We start from the raw sequence: 14103 nt of genomic DNA, 5'->3' as shown, positions 1-14103 counted from the left end.
TGAGAGTGATCCCCAGAGTGGGACCTATAGAAGAAACTCTTGGGTTTACAAATGCTACCTTCCCAGGAATGCTGTGGATTTGCCTCTCTTATGACCATACACACACACACACACACACACACACACACACACACACACACACACACTCTCACACAACCCAGGTTTAAGTTTCGCTCTATTTAAATGTGACTTTGTATTAAGTAACTATTTCATTTATTTTATTTACTTGTATTAAGTTATTTACTTATATTAAGGAACATATTTATTTGCTTGCATTAAGTAACTATTTTATAGTTTCCTCAACTGCCAAATAAAAGAGTTTTGACCCAGATGATGTCTAGTTTTAATATATGCTCTCTAAATCATGCCTACGTGGTTTTAGACTGGAGACGAAGAGACTTCCGTGCAAGGTTCTCTTTGGCTGCTTTCTGCTGGTGTGTGGTATCCTGGGACAAGTCTTCCTTCTCCCATCTCTAGGACTCAGTTTTCTCCTCTGTAAAATTAAAGGATTGGCTCAGATGGTTTCTAGGGGTCCACCTAGCTCCGACATTTGGGGTTCTTAAGTCCCTCAGAACTCCAACGTTGTTCTGAAGGCCTTCTGGCCTGACATTCTGCGTTCTAATGTCACTCGCAGCTCTGACATCCTGGGTTCTAGATTCTACAGTGCTTCCACTCTGGGCATTTTCTAATTGTGTTTTAAGTGTCCCCCCAACTAGGACATTTTGTGGCGTCTATCACGCTTTTGTCTTTGGCAAGCCTGGTTCTGGAAGCTGAAGCGTCTCAGCCCCCGCTCAGTGCTTTGGGATTGCCGGCTCCAGCCCCTGCCCCCGTCCCTGCTCCGGACCTATCAGGGAGGCCCCGGGAATGCCGAGAGGAGGGCAGCAAAGGCAGCCAGCCTAGCAGCCGAGCGTGCCCTGACAGGTCGGGCCACAACAGGTTTGGGCTGCAGTGCGGGCGGCCGTCAGCCTCGCCTGCCCCGGCGTTCGGAGGCGGCGGAGGTGGGAGGCGTCGAGGGGCCTTGGGACGCCTCCCGGGACAGCCCAGACCAGCGCCAGCAGTGCGGGTCCCGGGGGGCGGGGGCCATGGAGACCCTACGCCGCAGCCTGTCCCGCTGGAAGCGCTACCACATCCAGGTGCACGTGTCTGAGGAGGATCTGCTGCTGCCGCTGACGGTGCGGCCGGCGGACACCGTGAGCGACCTGCGAGCCCAGCTCGTGCGCCAGGGGGTCTCGTCCTGGAAGAAGGCTTTCTACTATAACGCCAAGCGGCTGGGCGAGCAGGACACCCTCCGCGAGGTCAACGTGCAGAACGGCTCTGTCCTGCTGCTCGTCAGTGACTCCAGGTGCCAGGGGGAGCGAGGGGCAGGCCTGGGCCTCTGCTGGACGGGTGGAGAATGTAGATCACCGGCAACCGGGGGGGTCGGGCCTCCGCTGAGTGGATGGGAGCGCCTTGGAAGGCAGGGGGGGCCTGGTCTCTGCTGGGTGATGGCAGGCCTGAGAGATCATCTGGATGGTGAGGGAGCCAGGCTTCCAGAAGGCAAGTGGGGAGCTTAGGAAAGCAGGGGACAGCTTAGAGGGCTTTACCACTCTCCACTTGGTGGGAAGTGTTAAAGATCACTGGATGACCAGGGGTCTTGCGCTGGGGCAGTGGGGGCCTGGAAGATCATTGAACAATTAGGGGCTGGGGGCTGGGAGGGAAGCCTGGGAATCCACCTGGTGTAGGGCCTGGGAGTCTGTCTCATGGTTGGGTGGCATGCCACAAAGTCTACTAGGTGGACAGTCAGGAGTCCCAGAAGGGCTGGGAGTCTGGGAATGAATGAGGAACCAGTTGAGGGGCCTTGGAGCTTTTGGATAAATTTGACTTTTCATGTTGCTGCTTTGGACCTCCTGGTTCTCCTGGGACTTTTCCAGGAGAGATGACATTTCTCAGTGGGGGAGGGACTTAACCTGGGGGAAGGCCCCTAGGAGTGTGTGTAGAGGATGAGAATAACCGAGAATGCAGCTCTCTCAGTCCACCAAGACTTTCTGGTGGGTGGTGGAGGTTGGAGGTTGAGGAGGAATCAGTGCCATAAAGGACAGCAGAAATTTTGTGCAGAGGGATTAGAATTATAACATCATAAGTGTATGGGATTTAGATCTGGAAGGGACCCTGGAGGCCATCTAGTATAGCCCCCCCCCCTTTTAATGATGGGGAAATTGAGGCTCTGAGAAGTTCAGTGTTTGCTCAAGGTCACACAGCTAATGTCAGATAGGATTTGAACCAGACTACTATGCTTTTTTTTTTAGTTGGCTCTGGAGAACAATGATAATGATCACAGCTACACCTATCATTTTATCTACCCACCCCCAAACATTAGGTAGAAAAGGAACCATTGCAGTATTGTGGCTTGTCTCAGCATCATTATCTGAACTCGATGAAGCTTAAGGAGAGAAGAGAACCACAGGTGATGATGATGATGATAACAATGGTTCCCATTTCTATAGCCCTACATTCTTCATTTTTTTTTAATTGAAAAAAAAAAGGCCCTTACCTTTCATCTTAGAAATCAGTTCTGTGTATTGGTTTTAAGGCTAGGCAATGGGAGTTAAGTGACTTGCCAAGGTCCCATAGCTAGAGGTGTCTGAGTAGCCCTACTTTCTTTATGACATTTGTATAAGGTAGGCAGAGCAAGGATTTTTTATTCCATTTTATTCTCAGTAGATGAGGAAAGACACTCAGAAGTATGTGGCTACTTGCCTAGGGTTGGCTAACAAGCATTGGAGTGAGGATTCAGGGCCAGCTCAGAGCAAGTTCTTCTCAGACCCGAGTTGGACCAGATGTCTTCCCAGGTCCCTTCCAGCCTGGACATTCAAGGACTATAATAACTTTCTGAAACTAGCTTGCAGCAATGTCTTGCTCACCTGACTGGCCTGAGTGCCCCTCTTTATCACCATCACCCCATTGCCCAGGGGAATTTAGACTCATAAAAGGCAGAGAGGGAATATTGGACCAGCTGGCTAGCACCATTAAACCTAGGATGACTTGAGCTGGCAGAGACCTTCAAAGATCATCTAGGATAGTGATGGCAAACCTTTTAGAGGAGTGCCAGACCCTGTCCCCACCCACCCCTCCAGACTGAATGCTGTGCCCCTCCCCACACCTCATACTGGATTCTCTCAGTCTCCCCCCCTTACCTCACACAGGGGAAGGAGAAAGTGCTCCCACTGGGCTGCTGGACAGAGGGCTGGGTGAAGTGAGGAATGTCCTCAGTGAGTGTAGAGACAGGGAGGGGAGTGGCCCAAGAGCTCCACTCTGCTCTAGCTCTGCCACCTTTAAACTACCCACCTTACCCTCTCTGTACTCCCATTGGGCTGTTGAGCAGAGGGGAGAGTGATGTGAAAAAATGTCCTCAGGCACGGTGGAGACAGGGAAGGGAGCACCTCTAAGGGAGTCTCTCTGGCTTTCTAGTAATGAATTCTGGGGGTGGGGAGGGAGGGTGACCAAGTGTCCACAGAGAGTGCTTTACATGCCATATGTTCACCATCACTGATCTAGGACAATACTCCCACTTTACTGATGGGGAAACTTTAGTCAGGGACTTGCCCAAGAACACACATTGGGGTTAGGGCACAAGAAACCAGTGCCTTATCTCTCTGTTTCTTGAAGCTTATAATACTGGATCTAGGCAGCTTTCACATGGGAGCTCTCCACACTGATGAATTGGTCACAGGGCCAATCAGGGCAACAACAAATTAGGCTACCTTGAGTCTCAAGTAGAATATAAGGTGCTGGACATGTGTGCATGAGATAGTGTGCTTTTTTAAATTGAAAAAATTTTAATTAATAACAGAATATTTTTCCATGGTTACATGATTCAGGTTCTTTCCCTCCCCTCCTCCCAACTCCCATCTGTAGCCAACATGCAATTCCACTGGGTTTTACATGTGTCATTGATCAAGACCCATTTCCATATTATTGATGTTTGCACCAGGGTGATGATCATTTAGAGTCTACATCCCCAATCATATCCCCATCAACTCATGCGATCAAGCAGTTGTTTTTCTTCTGTGTTTCTACTCCCACAGTTCTTCCTCTGGATGTGGATAGCATCTTTCTCATAAGTCCCTCAGAATTATCCTGGATCATTGAATTGGGGCTAGTAGAGAAGTCCATTACATTCGATTGTGCCACAGTGTATCAGTCTCTGTGTACAATGTTCTCCTGGTTCTGCTCCTTTCAATCTGCATCAGTTCCTGGAGGTTGTTCCCATTCACATGGAATCCCTCTAGTTTATTATTTCTTTAAGCACAATAGTATTCCATGAGATGGTATGCTTTTTAATAGGCTAACTCTCAACTAAGGTCAAGCCTTTGGACACCTTGGGGCAGAGGAGGCAGGGATTCCAGGGCAAGGAGCAATTAGACCTGTCACCCCAGGCAGCTAAACCAGTCCAGAAGCCCTGCCCCTTTTCCACCAGCGTGGGGAGAGTTGGCAATTCCACTGACCACTTTCATTGGCTCTGGATTCAGTAATTGAGGCTGGACAGTTTGGCCAATAAAAATTCACTTAGGTTTTGCACAGTCAGAGGCTCAACCTGTTGGTCCACCTACCTGCCTCAGCTCTCTGGTTTGTCCTTCCATTACCTTAGCCCTTTGGAAGATGATCCTATCTCTAGGCAAGAGTTATTGTGGTATAGTGGAAAGATTTGGACTCCAAGGATTTAGGTTCAGATCCCAGCTCTGCCTAGTGACCCTAGGCAAATCATTTGACTTCTCTAAAGCTCAGTTTCCCTGTCTGTAAAGTGATTGACCTTTATGGTTCCTTCTAGCTCTGAATCTTAGCATTCTAACAAGGTCAGAGACTTGCTGTGTGACCTCAGGGAAGCCTCTTGCCCTTTATGAGGCTCAGGTTCCCCTTCATTTTTTAAACCCTTACCTTTCAGCTGAGAATCAACACTGTTCCAAGGCAGAAGAGTGGTAAGGGCTAGGCAATGGGGGTTAAGTGACTTGTGCAGGGTCACATAGCTGGACAAATTTAAACCCAGGACCTCTCATCTCTAGGCCTGGTTCTCATTCCACTGATCCAGCTAGCTTTCCCCCACTCCCATTCCTTCAAAGCAGCTGAAGTAGAGTAGGTAGACCTGGTTTCACCTGGTCAAGAATCATTGTTTCACTTGGGCAGGGCATTTCACTTCTCTCAACCTGTTTCCTCATCTTTAAAATGCATGGAGTAATTACCTCCCAGTGTTGTGAGAATCTCATGAGAATACACGCAGAATGCTTTGCCAGCCTTAAAGCTCTAGGAGAACACCAGCTAGCATCACCATCATCATCACTGTCATCCTCATCACTGCTTTCCTTACAACAGTCCTGGGTAGTAGGTTTTGCAAAGGGTTGTTCTTCCCATTGTATTTTTTTAACCCTTAACTTTCATCTTGGAATCAGAAACGTGTTAAGGGCCAGGCAATGGGGGTTAAGTGACTTGCCCAGGGTCACACAGCTGGGAAGTGTCTGAGGCCAGATTTGAACCCAGGACCTCTGTCTCTAGGCCTGGCTCTCAATCCACTGAGCTACCCAGATGCCCCCAATTCCCATTGTATTTTAACCCTTACTTTCTGCCTTGGTATCAATTCTAACACAGAAGAGTGGTAAGGGCTAAGCAATGGGGGTTAAGTGACATGCCCAGAGTCACACAGCTAGGAAGTGTCTGAGGCCAGATTTGAATCTAGGTCTTCCTGACTCCAGGCCTCATGCTATGTCCACTGTGCTCCTAGATGCCCCTTATTCTCATTTTACAAAGGAGGAAAAAGCCTCAGAGAGGTGAGGAATATGGGGCATACAACTCGTCAATGGCAGAATCTGGATTCGAATACAGTTCTCTCCCTCTCTGAGTCCAGTGCCTATGGGTTTCTTGCTGAGATGTGGTAGGACCTCTGAGGCACTTTTTACAGCTCAGAAATTTAGTGACAAGTCTCTAAGAAGTGACTTGTTTCCTCACCTGGAAAAAGGGAGAAAAGAATTGTCATCTGAGACCCATTATCCAGTGTCAGAAATCATGGGGATTGGATTGAAGTTTAGGGGCTTCTCACAGATTCCTTTTTCACTCAGATCTGTACTGAAACCCCCCCACTAAGAGCTTAAGGAAGGGTTTGGCTCCCATCTAGGTCTCTACAGCAAAGGGGAAGGACCTCATCATCCAGGCAAGTACTGCGGCTGACACATCAGTTACAGGACAGATTGTACTTTACTTCACAGCAATGAGAAGGACTTGTATCCCAGCCCTTGAACAGTCAAGACAGTTCTTCCCTCTTCCCCAAGCACCTATAGTCTAGAAATGGCCTAATTGATTGAGCCATAGCTAGAGAGGATGCAAGAGAGAACTGGGCTTGGCTCTCACATTTACTCTCTGTATGAACATGGATAAGTTATTTAGCCTCAGTCTTCTCATCTGCAAAATGGGGCTATTTATACTGTAGTACCAATCTCACCAGGTTCTGATATGGCTCTGTGAATCTTCAAACGTTATAAAACAGTCAGCTCTTATTACCCTTACTGGATAGCTCCTCTTCAACCCCAAGGAAGTGAAGAAGACAGCTAGATTGCTAGGGTGGGTCTCTGCCTCCCCAGGCTCTTCTGCACTTACAGACCTGGCCTGGATGAAGCCTCTCCTGCAAGAGAAAGAATGTTCAGTATTTGAGGTTTCAAGTAATCCTCAGTTAATGTGACTACACAGTAACAGTGTACGTAGAGCCAAAGGCTAAGGATTTGGAAAGACACCAAATGTTGAAAGGAAGCTGAGGATGCTGTCAGTAGAGCAGGGCAGGTATGCAGTGTGGACATCAGGGAGCTCAAAGGAGGATCAGACTCCACCCCCGACTGTTGCCAGACTGGGAAAGCCTGACATAATATTTGCTAGCCTTCATAGAGTCCTTTAAAGTTTGACAAATTCTTTTTCAAATATCATCTCCTTTAATTCTCACATCACAATAACCCTGAGAGGTAGGCGCATACTATTATTATCCCCATTTTACAGATGAAGCTGATAGGCTAAATGACTTGCCCAAGGCCACACAGCTAATATGTGTGTGAGGTCAGATTTTGAACTCAGGTCTTCCTGACTCCAAGTCCACAGCGGTTACCCGACTGCCCGAGCTAACAGAACGCCAGTCCAAGGAGATCATCTTATTACCAGTGCTCCTTTGGGCACTGGGAGATCCTGCTAATTTATAGAATGATACTTGATAACTATTTCTTTCACTCCCATCTGAGGCTTTTAACCTTTGTTCCCAGACCCCTTTGGCAATCTAATGAAGCCTGCGTGCCCCTTAGAATAATGTTTTTTTCAAATTCAAATAAAAAAACCCTTACCTTCCATCTTAGAATCAACACTGTGTATTGGTTCTAAGGCAAAAGAGTGGTAAGAGTTAGGTGATGAGGATTAAGTGACTTGTCCAGGATCACGAAGCTAGGAAGTGTCTGAGGCTGGATTCGAACTTATAAAGATGAGTCTTCCGGACTCCAGGGCTATCGTTCTGCCCCCACACCACCTAGCTGCCCACATTTCTTTAGAACTATCCAAAAGAAAGATGGGTTGTCTGCGGAGGTAGTGGAGGTCTTCACGTGTGATTGCTGTCTCAGGAATTTTGTGGAGATGCCTGTTCAGGTAGGAGCGGGATAAACTGGCTCTGAAGTCCCAACTCTCAAATTTGGATTTTTTTTCACCTGTAAAGTGACGGAACTGGACTACATGATGTCTAAGGTTCGTCCCAGCTCTGATTGTCTATGGCCCTAAGTTCTTGCCTCTCTGGGGGGTCTTAGTTTCTTCATCTGTAAAATGGGAGAGGAAGTTAACTAGAGGAAGATGTGATGTTGTAGAAAGAACACTGCATTTGGGATCAAAGGTCCTGGGTTTGAGTTGTGACTCTGATACTTATTACTTATGTAATAGGTAACCATCTCACCTTCTTACCTGTGTAACAGGGAACCATCTCACCTTGTGACCTGTGGAATGGGGGACCATCCCACCTTCTTACCTGTGTAATAGATGACAATCTCACCTTATTCTCTGAATAATAGGGGACCATCTTACCTTATTATTCTATAATGGGAGATCATCTCACCTTATTATTTGTGTAACAGGGGACCATCTTACCTTATTTCCTGAGAAACAGGGGACCATCTCACTTTATTATTGTGTAACAGAGAACCATCCCACCTTTTTACCTGTGTAACAGGGAACCATCTCACCATCTTACCTGTGCAATACGAAACCATCTCATCTTATTATCTGAGTAACAGGACAATTTCACCTCATTACCTGTGTAATAGGGAACTATCTCCCTGTATAATAGGGGATCATCTCGCCTTATTACCTGAGTACCAGGGGACTACCACACCTCCTTACTCGAGTAATAGGAGACCATCTTACCTTGTTAACTGTGTAATAGGGGAACATCTCCCCTTACTACCGGGGTAATAGATAACCATTTCACAACTTCATCACTTGACCACAGACTCCTCACAAGTAAAATGGCAATAGCAAGACGTACTCTGTTTATCTCACAGGGTCACTGGGAGGGAAGCACTTGGTCAATTTAATAGTGCTTTAGAAATCTGAGTTATTATTCTTGGAACCCCCAGGCTGCCCCAAACTAGTGGAGATACCCTGAGGAGGCGAGAGGCATCCTGGGCCCCAGAAGACAAGTTCCCTGCTGCCTATGAATCACAGCTGTGACTGGGAAGGTATGGCAGGAGAAAGCCCAACTTGGTGCTTGGGGCCTGGCCTGCACTAGTGGAGTCACCAACTGTTATTCATGCCATAGCCCTTAGAGAGCCTGTCCCCAGGACCTGCCTGATGCCAGTTCTTGCTAGCCAGATGCCCATCCTCTAAGGTCTATAAAATAGCTCCCTTTCTCCCTCTAAGTCAGCTGGATGGGACTTGTAAGCAGTGATTGTCTGCCCCCGCCCTTTCCCTTCTCCATTCCATAGGAAATCCCAAAGCTCAGTTGAGATGAGATTGTACTTTGGACATGCCTTTGGGCAGGCAACTTCTTTCCTCAGTTTTCCCAACTGTAAAATGGAAGTAATAATCCTTACCCTATCTGTACTAAGTATATTGGAATATCAGATTGAATGAGAGATTAAGTAGGAAAATGCTTTGGAAACAATACATATTACTCTCACCCTTTTGCTCCCTGAGGGACAAGCATACTCTTTGGGGATCCAGTTTTTACCTTTAAAAAACAAGGGGCTTGAGCTAGATGATCTCTCCCATTCTTTCCAGCCCAAGTCTCATGATCTTGGGACTTTGACTTGGGCTTGAGAGGAGTCCAGTCCTATGGGACCAAAGGACTGAAGCTGGGTGGGGATGGAGATTATGGGAATCCTTCCCATTTCTTGAATTGCATCTCTTCCTCCCTGAAACCTTCTGCTCTCTCCAGCCACTGTGTCTCCCTGTCCTTGGCACCTGGCTCTTTCTAGCCTTCACTCTGCTCTTCATTATCCTTCCATTGTCCAGAATATCTTCCTTCACTCTGCTCTTTATTATCCTTCCATTGTCCAGAATATCTTTCTTTCTCCAATTTCCCATCTTTCTAGACCCAGTTCAAGCCCCAGCTTCTCTCCTGGCTCCTTCTCTCACAGGTTGCCAAGTTCTGTCCAATCCTGAGTTTTTTTGGCCTGAAGTGTCTGTCCTGTCAAACCTTGAGCATCCCCTGCTGGGGACTTTGAGCTCCTGGGTGTGTGTAATTTGTCTTCTCAACTCTCCTAAGATATTCTCAAGGATGGAGTCTGAGTCTTATATATATTTGTTTTTCTTTCCTGCAGGGAGCAGCGAACTGCCCTAAAGACGATGGTTGAGTGGGTCTGACCAAGATAACTGCCACCTTTCCAGAAGCAGCCATGAGGTTTTGTGTCTCCTGCCTAATCCAATCAAGAGCCTCCTTCCTCATTTTCCTCCTCACCTATGCCCTGTGGGGAGGAGTAGGGTGTAGACTAGGTCCTGGGCCAGCTTGGGAGTGGATAGGAGACCTTCCCTTTCATAGGTACTGGTGCCCTTGATGTAAACCAGCATGCTTGCCTAACAGCCCAGCCTAGGGAATAAAGGGCAGAAGGGAGAGGATGGCATCTCAACTCTTGAAGCCAAACTAAGTCAGATTCTCATCTGGAACTTGAAGACTCAGTAGCTTCCTTGGTGCTGCTCCAAGGGGGGTGGGTTTGGAAGTATCTGACTTCAGTTGACCAACAGTGGGCATAATGATGCTTGGCGAGATCCCTCATTCTGGGCAGAATACATGGACATTCCAGGTGGCATAGCCCATTATTCCAGAGTTGGGCTCTGACATTTCAGGGAGAGTGCTCCAACATTCTGCGTGGACCACCCATTCAGGAACTTTCTCTTTATTTCAAGGAGAACTTTGGACTCCTGGCCACATCCTACCTCATGCCCTTTAAAGCAGGGCTGGAGAAGGTGGTGCCCTGGGCACATCTTGGAGTGGAAATATTTATATTTCAAGCATTGGTATTGAGTGGAAGCCGATACACCAGCCCTGCCTGAAGAGAAATAGTGTTTTAATTAAGAGTCATGTTTACCATGGAATGATTGTACAGGTGCAGAATAAAATGGGGGAGAGCCGGTGAGAGGCAGCTTGCGTTTCAAATGATGGATCTGTGAGCCAGGAGGCTGTGTTGTTTCTCCTAGAATATATTCCCTGGCAAAAATCCTGTGGGGATTAAGGCTTCTTCATGCCCCTCCTGGGCCCTGAGATAGGATGGAGGGAGGGGGATTTTTAACTTCCTATAATATACACAGACTCTGGGAAGACTGGAGGTAGGGAATAATAACTTATACTAATTCTTGTATCTATAGTGCTTCTGTTTGCAGTGCCTTTTTTTTTTAAACCATTACCCCTATGAGGTAAGGTAGTGCTAGTATTTCCATTTTACAGATAAGTATACTGGGCCTTAAAATGATTGACTTGTTTTTGCTCACATAGCTAGAAAGTACAAGGGGCAAGATTTGAACTGAGGTCTCTCTGACTCTGTCTTAGGATCTTTTTAGAACAATGGTCTGAAGAAAGTCTTAGCCATGATCATACCAGTAGAGCCTTCCATAGACTCAGAACACTGCATACTAGGGAAGAATCAATGGAGTCCAAATTTTAGACCCTGGGTAATTTCCAAGACTTCTGTTCTCCTCATACCCTTCTCTGGGCCTCTGAATCTGTCATTTGAACCATGAGATCAGACTATGAATTCTTGGAGAGTAAGGACCAGGACTTCTCCTCTTCCTTTCTCCTCTCCTGTATAGACTGACACAGACCTGGGCACACAGGAAATCTTAGAATGAAGTGATTCTGAGGAGTAGAAGGCTACAAACCATCATGGGAAAAAAGTGTTGGACTTGCAATTAAAGACGTGGATTTAAGTCTCAGCTTTCCTGTTGTTAACTGTATAATCCTGTTTTTTTTATTTATTTGTTTGTTTTAATCTTTTATTATCATCACCATCCAGCTTTCTGTGCCATGTTATGTGCCCACCCAAAGATCAGCTCTTCTAAAGAGCTCCTACATAATATTTCTTTCATGTTTCAAGAGGTGAAAATGACCATACAAGGTTAAGTACAAAAATACATAAGATAGTGTTCACAAAATAGCCCTATGGGAGATCTGGCCCCACCTGCAGCTTTATATTTGTTTGAGAAGTAGGACTGGTTAAACTAAAAAATGTGGTCCTTCTGTACTTCTGGCAGGCTTAATGGAAGTGACCTTAACCTGGCTTACAGCTCTAACGCCACTCTCACTGATCTGGTATTTACCAAAAAAATAAAAAAAATGTATTTTCCAATAAATTGAAGTCAGTGCAACATCCGTGCAAGCTAGAATGCCGGCTGTTTGGCAAAGAGGGACCTGACAGCAGAGCAAGAATGTCACTGAGTGCCAAAGCTTAAGATGATATTCTTTCAAACTGCATATTTTCCTGCCCCAATTCCCATTGCTCTTTGCGTGGGGCTTTGTGGTCTTGCTGCCTCCTTCTGAGCATCCAGATTTCGAAATCCTTCTTCCTGTGGCTTATGAATTTTCTAACTTTCTTTCTTGATGGAACTACCACCATTCATCCTCACTGTTTAAAAACATCTTTTTTTTTTTTTAATGAAGCCCTTACTTTCTGACTTAGTAACAGACAGAAGGATAAGGGCTAGGCAAATGGAATTCAGTGACTTGCTCAGGGTCACATTGCCAGGAAGTGTCTGAGGCTAGATTTGAATCCAGCTCCTCTTGACTTCAGGCCTGACTTTCTATCCACTGAATCACCTAGCTACCCAACCATCATCCTTAATACTCATTAATTTTCTGAATTTGACATTTTGGTCCTACTTCCCCTAAATTCATTCCCCCCTCCCCCAAATTTCAGTGGACTGTGACTTATCCCTTTCTTTTTTGCCTCACCAAACATTTCCCTTTTTCTGCACAGCAAATTTCAGTGGATTCACAGCTGCTGGCGTATATAACAGTTAGGTACAGCTCTCTCCATCTCTGCCAGTGCTTTGGCCCGTTGTGTGGCCATTTGAACTGCCATAGCTGTCTGAGGAGTGACTCGTGCTCCAGATGTCAGAAGGGCAGCAGACCCTCCAGTGGCTACAGCTGCTATTTCTTGCTCCCTGTTTTCCAATTATTTCTTTTTCTCTCAATTCTTGGGATTTCTTTGTTTTTAATTTTTTCCCCTAGCCTTCAAGCTAATGCTTCTTGTGCATATCCATTACTGTGTTTCACCCTCTAAAAGGAGATAGCCTGAGAGTCCATTTAAACTTGGGCTAGGGGCAGCTAAGTGGCTCAGTGGAATGAGAGCCAGGCCCAGAGACAGGAGGTCCTGGGTTCAAATGTGGTCTCAGACACTTCCTAGCTGTGTGACCCTGGACAAGTCACTTAACCCCCATTGCCTAGCCCTTACCACTCTTCTGCCTTGAAACCAATATCCTGTACAGATTCTAAGACAGAAGGTAAGGGCTTTAAAAAGATAAAATAAACTTAAGTTAAATCTTTGTGGTTTTTCAATTCTTTCTGCTCCCAGTTCTATGCCCATGTCTTGACTATGATCAAGACCTAACCCAGTGTTTTCTCCCCTGCCCTTGGATCTTGACTTCTTTAGCTCTGCTTCTGCTAAGAGGATGCCTTTCATGAGACCTAATCTTGAATGACTTGTTTCTTTAATGCCTTTCTTTCTGCTTGTGTCTGTCCTCACCATTTTCAGATGGATTTAATCTCTTTCCTTCCAGAAGAAAGTTCTTTGTTATTACAGTCCTCAGATTTGTGTTTCCCTGTGGACTTGGCTTGAGGTTCCTGTTTCCTTCCCTCTCTATGTTGGCTCTGGCTTCTGTCTTCTCTTATCTGACTTCCATTTTCTTTCTCTTGACCTTGATTGTGATCTTGAATAATGCCATTTTGATGCTATAGGAGAAACAGAGGCATTGGCTTTTGAAAAAAATCTCTATCTGGAGATGACTTTTCTGTGGCTACTCCATCTTCTGTGGTCGCCATGTTCCACAGAGTCCCACATGCTGGGGCTGTGTCTCACTTGCTCTCACCAGTTTCTCAAAACTGATCAATTAAGGTGCTAGCATCAGAGACCAGGATGCACGCCACAAAAAATTCTGGGGATCCTTTTTCTGAGCCTTCACTTCACAACCAGAGTCTCAACTTCATGATGTGCAAAATGAGGATGTTAGTTCTTGCATGCCTACCTTATAATTGTGAGGAAGTTATTGTAGACCTTAAAGTTCTCTAGTATTGGCAGAACTAAAAAGGGCCTGAGAAATCATCCAATATAAACAACTTATTTTGCTGAGAAAAAACCTGAAGAATTGAAAGAAGTAACTGAAGAGCCAGCAAGGAGCAAGGATGGCATTTGAACCCAGATCCCCTGACTCTAAATTCAGTATCCTTTCTACTGTACTCCATTGCTTTGAGCATCTTTCCAAGGTTTCCTTTTGAGGCTTTCCCTATTGCCTCATGACTTCTTCCATGGAAAAATAACCCTTTCTCTCTGAAGAAGGCTGCTTTGGACCTTTGGGGTTTCAGAATGGCGCTGGCACCCACATGAGTAAATATATACCCTAGATAAAGCCACA

At 46.2% G+C, this 14103-nt stretch overlaps 1 protein-coding gene across 4 annotated transcripts; it reads left to right on the top strand.

Annotated features, from left to right (window-relative positions):
* The first annotated feature begins 854 nt into the window (after positions 1–854).
* TINCR (TINCR ubiquitin domain containing) lies at positions 855–13407 on the top strand. 4 transcript variants are annotated; one of them, XM_056822486.1, is made up of 3 exons: positions 855–1342; positions 8619–8720; positions 9804–10844. In XM_056822486.1, exons 1-2 carry the CDS (start codon positions 1083–1085, stop codon positions 8710–8712), a joined length of 354 nt encoding a protein of 117 aa, XP_056678464.1. In that variant the 5' UTR covers positions 855–1082; the 3' UTR covers positions 8713–8720; positions 9804–10844. The 4 variants fall into 4 exon arrangements, 3 of the variants coding, with proteins under 3 accessions (XP_056678464.1, XP_056678465.1, XP_007489204.2); XM_056822487.1 differs by lacking the exon at positions 8619–8720 and adding an exon at positions 11287–13407 and having other exon boundaries at positions 859–1342; positions 9804–9883; XM_007489142.2 differs by lacking the exon at positions 8619–8720 and having other exon boundaries at positions 868–1342.
* Positions 13408–14103: the final 696 nt, after the last annotated feature.

This window comes from Monodelphis domestica, chromosome 3, assembly GCF_027887165.1.
Source record: "Monodelphis domestica isolate mMonDom1 chromosome 3, mMonDom1.pri, whole genome shotgun sequence".
Taxonomy (NCBI): domain Eukaryota; kingdom Metazoa; phylum Chordata; class Mammalia; order Didelphimorphia; family Didelphidae; genus Monodelphis; species Monodelphis domestica.
This window is presented reverse-complemented; position numbering and strand designations above follow the sequence as displayed.